The sequence below is a fragment of the Daucus carota genome, chromosome 1, assembly GCF_001625215.2.
Source record: "Daucus carota subsp. sativus chromosome 1, DH1 v3.0, whole genome shotgun sequence".
NCBI lineage: Eukaryota > Viridiplantae > Streptophyta > Magnoliopsida > Apiales > Apiaceae > Daucus > Daucus carota.
The window spans coordinates 3,790,542-3,799,128 of NC_030381.2; the positions used below are offsets into that span (position 1 = coordinate 3,790,542).

General features: G+C 45.8%; 1 protein-coding gene across 1 annotated transcript; it reads left to right on the forward strand.

Annotated features, from left to right (window-relative positions):
* On the forward strand, window positions 1–1,262 carry LOC108216285 (pathogen-associated molecular patterns-induced protein A70). The gene has a single exon (XM_017389002.2). It carries the CDS (start codon window positions 122–124, stop codon window positions 947–949), a length of 828 nt encoding a protein of 275 aa, XP_017244491.1. The 5' UTR covers window positions 1–121; the 3' UTR covers window positions 950–1,262.
* The last annotated feature ends 7,325 nt before the right edge of the window (window positions 1,263–8,587 follow it).

Consider the following 8,587-nt stretch of genomic DNA (forward strand, 5'->3'; position numbering starts at 1 on the left):
CCATCTATTTAGTCCACCCTGCAATCAAGTTCACCATCTATCATCTCTCCACATTCAACAAAATCTCTTTCTCTCTCCCTATAAAACCACACTCTCTCTCCCTATAAAAACCACACTCACCATGAATGCAGATTCAGTATCCCACACAATGTTCACACAATCTGTATCCAATCCTTCAGTATGGGCTTCAATGCACAGCTGGTTCACCCCCACTGTTTTCTTTGTGCTCCTCAATCTCATGGTTGGCACCATTCTCTTCAACTCAAACTTGCTTACTCAAAAACAAACCTCACAGCAAGACCAAGAAGACCAAGATGCAAATTTCCAAAATGACCATCGTGCCCCTAAGCTCACTAGATCACCTTCTGTGCTCAAACGCCTCAAATCTTTGAATTTTCGAAACTTCAGGTCCCATGAAGCTGCACAGATTCAAGAAACCCTAGATCAAGAAACCATGCACAAGGAAAATGCAAGTGCTCAGGCCCAAGCCCAAGCCCAAGCCCAAGCCCAGGCCCAGTTCATTCTTGAGCAAAGTCATGAAGATGAAAGCCCATTATCAGAAACAGATGATGAGAGCTTATCAGATGAGGAGGAGTTGCAGAGCTTAGATGAAGTGTACAGTCAGCTAGGTCATGAGTTCAGTGACGGTAACTTTAGCAGAACTACCTCTGAGACTCAGCCGGCTTCCGGGCAAGTTCCGGCGAAGTTGCCGGCCAAGATGAAGAAGTCAGCTAGCATGAAGTCACCCTTTGCTCATTTTGAGGAGATGGACATTGTGGAGACCAGGAGGCCAGCTACCGTGAGGGAGAAGAAATCTACCGAAGCCGACGAAGAAGTCGATGCGAAAGCCGATGATTTCATCAACAAGTTCAAGCAGCAGCTGAAGCTGCAGAGGATGAACTCGATTCTTAGGTACAAGGAAGTTATCAGCAGAGGGAATGCAATGTGAAAAAGAAAAAAAAAACAAAAACAAAAAAAAACTAGAGTTCTTGGGTTGTTAAGTAAGTTTTTGAAAGTTGGGGGTTTGTTCCGGAAAGTGGTGAAAGAATGGGGAGGTTTGTGCTATTGTGGGATGAATTATTGTATGGGCATTTTGGCCCATTTGATTTTGCACATGGTAGAGACTAGGTAGTGGTTGGAATTATATGATTCTATATTTTCTTAATATTTGTTAGTAATGTTGTTGGAGATTAAAATTATGGTTAGGAATTTAATGGCTGTGCTTATCCAAATGTACCCTTGATTGTTGTAGTTTATCTCAACTAATTGGTCGGCAGGGGTATTGTGGTAATTGTCTTAGGTTGTTAACGTGGAACTTCGAGAATCGTAACTAATCGGTTCAATATTTATCTGAAAATATTTTAACAAAAAATTAGAGATTTTTAATTAAATTAGAGTGTAATCGGTAGAGTAAGATTTAATTAAATAAATAACTAGAACATATATAAATTTATAATAATATTTATTCGTGATAAATTTTGGAATCAACGAGAACAAACGTTCCTTAAAAAAAAAAAACGAGAACAAACGTAAAATTTTGGATGCGACCACCTTTCTGGAATATGCTTGGTCCAAATCAAGCTTTTAATAAAAAAGTGGGGAGCATATGAAAAATCCGTATTATGTGGTGATGTTTACCTGGATAAATGACTTGCGTGCCCAACATCAATACCTATAAATCCAATTGATATTGTGTGATGTTATAGCCAAATTTGGCTAGGTCCTTGTTGGGCCAAGTATGTACTTAGTTTAACTAAGTAAGACATGAATTGGGCTAAGAGTCCTATATAAAGGAAGGACGCGTCCTCCTGCTTATAAAGTGAGGACGCGACCGACCCTTGGTGTTGCTTGAAAAGGACGCGTCCTCCGAGTCACAAGGAGGGACGCCTTACTTGAGAGTGTTGATGGAGAGACGCGACCGACCTCCGTCCACCCACGTCCTGTAATATGTGGAGGAGGGCACGCCCTCTTCGGAGGTGACCGAGGGGCGCGTCCCTTGTAAGAAGTTGACAATGAGATGAAGACCAAGGGCGTGCCTTTAACGGGGTGTCCTCGCCTCCCCGGGGGCGCGACCTCATGTTAAAGAAGGACCTGTCTGATGTGTTGTAAGAAGGCTCTTCTTATGAGAGAGTGTACATTCGCTGAGACAACCCTTCCGAGGGAGACGAAGACCGTCCCTCCGGGGATAGGAAGACCTACCCCTCCGGGGGGATATGACGACCCCTCCGGGGGATACGACGACTCTTCCGAGGTGTTGTAGCCGTTTTTGTATATCATGTGGAGGGGAGGACGCGCCCTCCCCAGACATGGCCCGGGAGGTGTGGTCTCTTGTCCAGTAAGGAGGATTGAAGACAAGATAAGGGAAGGACGCGCCCTCCCCAGACATGGCCCGGGAGGTGCGGTCTCTTGTCCAGTAAACAGGGATGAAGACGGGAATTGGGAAGGACACGTCCTCCCTATCAGGGCGCGTCCTTTGACTCAGAAGAGGCATAGTTATGAAATACATGATGAAAGAAAGAGGATGAGTGAGTCTCCGTGACAACCCTTCCGAGGGATATGAAGACTAGTTACCAAGCTCATTTGGTAGTTATCAGGCTCATCTGATAGTTCCCGGGCTCATCCGGGCATGATCTACAATCCTCAATCCTGCTATCTGCCGAGTTAACCCTCGTGTGGGGGCTTGAGGTGATCATGGCTCTTGAAGGCCCTCCGGGGTAACACGAAGGCCGATCATATGTCTGGATCCTGTATTCTGGTGAGTTAGCCCTCATCGGGGGATTGAGACGATCGTGTAATTCGGCTCCTTGTCTACCTTGTTTGAAGATGAAGACCTCACCGAGAGGTGAGGACATGTCCCTGCACCTCGAGGGGTTAGCCATGGCTCTCCCAGATAACTTCTCCATAAGAGTCGTGGTAGATGCTATCTCTCGTAGTGGAGATATCGTTGAATCCGTGATCTATTTGGATTAGGAGTCTGGGGTAGTCATACTCAAGACTAATTCTAACAGGAGTAGGATTCTCCAAGATGGGCCTTCGGCCTATCTCCGACCTTATCGCCAAGAGGCCTAGTCCTGATCAAACTAGGACTCTTGGTCCAATAGAACTACGTATGGCTTGATCCCCTATAAATAGGGGTACGTAGGCACATTGGGGGATCATGAGTTGAGAGCACGTGAGACCAACTCAAAACCCTAATCTCAGCCACCCCCTAAAACAAACAACCACCACTCTCCGGCGACCAAAACCACCGTCACGGATCTTGATTCCGGCCATGAACCTCATCTTTGTTGATTACCAAATTCCTCTATCAACAAATTGGCGCTAGAAGGAGGGGCTATTCAAGATCTTCATCTTAGGAGGAAGAGATGTCACACGACGGAGATTCGCACGTAGAGGAGGAGCGTTTTCCGGCAGGGCGATGGCTAGAGCACAAAAGAGGAGGAGACCTTCATCTACTTTTTCAGGAAAAGGACGATATCTCCATCGGGAGTTTGAAGGAGGACGATCATCAACGAAATTCTAGGAGGTAACCTAATTTGCGATCAGGGTTTTCTGGACCGGGAAGTCAGCGAAGGATGTGATTTTCGGAGACCTGACACCTACGAAGAGGGTACGCCTCCCCCGGACAGAGTACGCCTCCCCCGGACAGAGTACGCCTCCCCCGGACAGAGTACACCTCCCCCGGACAGGGTACACCTCCCCCTGACAGGGTACGCCTCCAAGTGATGTGGTGCTCGACTACCACCGTGAGGAACGAATTCCCTAACACCTCCGAAGAAGGCGCACCTCCGGGTAAGATTCTCACAATGCTTTCGCATGTTATTGCTAACAAGTCTGTTGTGGTTTGAGTCTTTACGAGAAGGAGATCGCCTCCCTGGAAGCCTCAACGGTTTTCTGAAGGGGCGCGCCCTCCCCAGAGCAAGTAATTTGAGGTTCGCGAGAGGCGCATGTTGAAGGCCTGACCACATGTGATGATATGAACGGGAAAGTTACGAAGGGCGAGCTATTGAGATGGAACCTAGCTCGAAAAGTCGTAAGGATGCGCGCCTTCCCCTGACCGGGCGCGCCCTCAGGTAAATACTAAACTCCCTCAGTATTTGGTTCCCTAAGACTACTACATGTGTAAATTCACAGGTAATATGGTGTTACCTTTAAGAGGAGTACACCTCTTCTCCATGAGGAGTAGTCGCACTTTCCTCCAACAAGGCGCGCCCTCCCGAAGAGACAAACATACTCAGGAAAGAGCTCACTAGTCTTGAAGAGGTCACGTCCCTCCCTAGGGCGCGCCCTCTCGGAAGTACTCATCACTTGAGGAAGCGCATGAAGGCGCGCCCCCAGGATAATAAGGTTGAGGAGGAATATGCTTCAAAGACGCACCTCCTCCTAGTTGGACGCACCCCGAGTTTCAAAGTCACGTTTCCAGGGTTGATAATTTGGGAGGACGCGTCTTCCCCCAACAGGGCGCGTCGTGAGGTAACACTGACCATCAGTATTAAGTCGTATACATGATAAAGTGCAGGTCAAGTCCAACATGCTAAAGGAGCTGTCCATCTTGATGAGGGCGCGCCCTCCGTTCTACAGGAACGTAGCATGATACCTGCAAGGTCTTTGATCAAGGTACACTTAAGGCCTTTCAAAGGTTACCAAATTATCCATGACCAGCTCTGGGTACTATGAATTTTAACCATCCATGATACGCTCTGGATGTCATCCACGATCTACTCTGGATGCTATGATTATTTACATATCCATGATACGCTCCGGATACTATATTTGCGCATCCATGATACGCTCTGGACATTATACTTGCGCATCCATGATACGCTCTGGATCTTACATATCCATGATATGCTCTGGATAACATTTTATACTATTCATTCCCCATTGATCTATGAGCTCTGGGACCTGTGCGATGCACCGGAGTTATGAAAACCACGATAAGATTCGTGATGCCCCATATGGGAAGATGTATGGACTGGGGAGTGGTCCTCTTGATTTTCTTAAGCAAGTGATTCACGCGTGAAAAAGTAAAGCTGCGCCAAAGGCCGCGCCCTCTACTTAATCCTTGGAAAAGATCAAAAGAGCCCACATTACAAGTAAGGCTGCGCCCTCTGCTTATACAGTCCTTGAAAGAAAAGAAATATTGCAAGGCAGCGCCATCAGCCGCGCCCTCTGCTTAGGCAATTCTTTAACAAAAAGAATTAAAAGGGGTCATGTTATAACAAGGCAGCGCCACTCTGTAAGTCGCGCCTTATATTTACTATTCCCAGGTACCATGGACACACTAAGGCTAAAAAAAAAAAAAACCCACAAACCTTCGCACAGCGAGGGCGCGCCCTTCTTTTGTTGAAGTTCATTGGCGCGAATGTTATGGTTGAATGTGTCCTTTGGAAGGAATAAGCGAAGCTGCGCCACTGTCAACAACAGATAGGCCGCGCCCCCTGTTTTCTTTTGTCTACATAAAGATTGCTTATTATTTATGAACACATCAAGAAGACGCGACAGCCTCATGCTTAGCAACTTTGCTAAATGATCAAAGACACCGACATTATATACATGCAAGGCTTGTGCACAGCCTGCATCTTGGAATGTCGAGGAATAGAAGTGGCTTACGTCACGCCTCTATGGGCGGACGCCCTCTCGGAAGAGGATGTGTGGTATGGAGTAAAAATTTCCCTGATATCTCCAATATCAAGAAAATTTGGGGAGTACTTGTTATAGCCAAATTTGGCTAGGTCCTTGTTGGGCCAAGTATGTACTTAGTTTAACTAAGTAAGACATGAATTGGGCTAAGAGTCCTATATAAAGGAAGGACGCGTCCTCCTGCTTATAAAGTGAGGACGCGACCGACCCTTGGTGTTGCTTGAAAAGGACGCGTCCTCCGAGTCACAAGGAGGGACGCCTTACTTGAGAGTGTTGATGGAGAGACGCGACCGACCTCCGTCCACCCACGTCCTGTAATATGTGGAGGAGGGCACGCCCTCTTCGGAGGTGACCGAGGGGCGCGTCCCTTGTAAGAAGTTGACAATGAGATGAAGACCAAGGGCGTGCCTTTAACGGGGTGTCCTCGCCTCCCCGGGGGCGCGACCTCATGTTAAAGAAGGACCTGTCTGATGTGTTGTAAGAAGGCTCTTCTTATGAGAGAGTGTACATTCGCTGAGACAACCCTTCCGAGGGAGACGAAGACCGTCCCTCCGGGGATAGGAAGACCTACCCCTCCGGGGGGATATGACGACCCCTCCGGGGGATACGACGACTCTTCCGAGGTGTTGTAGCCGTTTTTGTATATCATGTGGAGGGGAGGACGCGCCCTCCCCAGACATGGCCCGGGAGGTGTGGTCTCTTGTCCAGTAAGGAGGATTGAAGACAAGATAAGGGAAGGACGCGCCCTCCCCAGACATGGCCCGGGAGGTGCGGTCTCTTGTCCAGTAAACAGGGATGAAGACGGGAATTGGGAAGGACACGTCCTCCCTATCAGGGCGCGTCCTTTGACTCAGAAGAGGCATAGTTATGAAATACATGATGAAAGAAAGAGGATGAGTGAGTCTCCGTGACAACCCTTCCGAGGGATATGAAGACTAGTTACCAAGCTCATTTGGTAGTTATCAGGCTCATCTGATAGTTCCCGGGCTCATCCGGGCATGATCTACAATCCTCAATCCTGCTATCTGCCGAGTTAACCCTCGTGTGGGGGCTTGAGGTGATCATGGCTCTTGAAGGCCCTCCGGGGTAACACGAAGGCCGATCATATGTCTGGATCCTGTATTCTGGTGAGTTAGCCCTCATCGGGGGATTGAGACGATCGTGTAATTCGGCTCCTTGTCTACCTTGTTTGAAGATGAAGACCTCACCGAGAGGTGAGGACATGTCCCTGCACCTCGAGGGGTTAGCCATGGCTCTCCCAGATAACTTCTCCATAAGAGTCGTGGTAGATGCTATCTCTCGTAGTGGAGATATCGTTGAATCCGTGATCTATTTGGATTAGGAGTCTGGGGTAGTCATACTCAAGACTAATTCTAACAGGAGTAGGATTCTCCAAGATGGGCCTTCGGCCTATCTCCGACCTTATCGCCAAGAGGCCTAGTCCTGATCAAACTAGGACTCTTGGTCCAATAGAACTACGTATGGCTTGATCCCCTATAAATAGGGGTACGTAGGCACATTGGGGGATCATGAGTTGAGAGCACGTGAGACCAACTCAAAACCCTAATCTCAGCCACCCCCTAAAACAAACAACCACCACTCTCCGGCGACCAAAACCACCGTCACGGATCTTGATTCCGGCCATGAACCTCATCTTTGTTGATTACCAAATTCCTCTATCAACATGTGATATTAACGTTGATGCCTTACCAATATTCTCTTTTGTTTCTTGCTTGATAGAGATAATCCACGGTTGTCTTTGATTTTCATGTCTTACCATCATTAACTGTGCGAGGAATTTATACGTGGCTGATAAAATTCGAACTCTCGACATCTTTTAAAGTGATATCAGCCGCTCGAGAGACCCGTGTAATTTAACACACAGCAGTTGTCTTCTAGTCCATATTGCTAGTGCAAGTCTCCGCAGAAGGGACCCTATGTCTTGGTTTCTTTTGTTTGTTGTTTACATTTGTTGTCACTTGCGAAGTTTTTGGAAGCTTGTTTTAGTTTTCTAACACTGTTCTAAATATTTCTGAGGTTTATTCTTTTTAATTTAAAAATATATTTTATCAATTTATTAAGAGTAAAGTGCATTTTTGGTACTCACACTTTACTCAAGATATCACTTGCAATATTGTAATTTAAATTTGAGCACTTATAATATCAATTTTTGTATTTCATTACTTTTGTTGCATTCCGTTAATAATTTAGAAAGTAAAGTGCATTTTGTATACTCGCACTTTACTTAAAGTACATTTTGTGTACTCACATTTTACTGTAAATATTTAACTAGAGTATTGCAAGTGATGTTTTGGGCAAAATGCGAGTACACAAAGTGCACTTTACTCCTTCAATTACTAACTGAGTTAATCCAAATTAACGGAATACAACAAAGTGTAATGAACTACAAAGATTGATATTGCAAGTGCTCGAACAACAGTATTATAAATGGCGTCTTGAGTAAAGTAGGAGTACACAAAGTGCACTTTACTCATTTATTAATTATATTTTGATTGGACTAAAAATCTCTAATTTATCAATAAAATCTCTGATAAATCTCTAATAAATTCAAAATCAATAGTTCAATAGTTCAACTGATCAGTGCCGATTTCCGATTTCCGCAACTATGTTCACGTGTAAGAAGACTTGTGATAAAATGCCACTGTGAATAATGCTAGTACACTGTTTCAGCATGTGTTAGGAGTTATGGAACCAGGGTCCGGTTCTGACTTGTGAGTTGTGTTTCACACTAGATGGCAAACCAATCCTCCCATCTTTCTTCGCATCAATTTATGTCGAGGCCTGGAGGTTTCAATTGTGGCCAATCCTTTTCATTCATTGTTACCACTTAAATTTGATATGCATGCAGTTTGTCAGATTTGTTGTCCCTGCCACATTCTAACCCTGATATGTAGATTCTTTTGATGCTTGATGTTATGTATCG

What these genes read in the sequence shown, in the direction of transcription:
- LOC108216285 (XM_017389002.2), top strand. Translation starts at nt 122, where the DNA reads ATGAATGCAGATTCAGTATCCCACACAATGTTCACACAATCTGTATCC.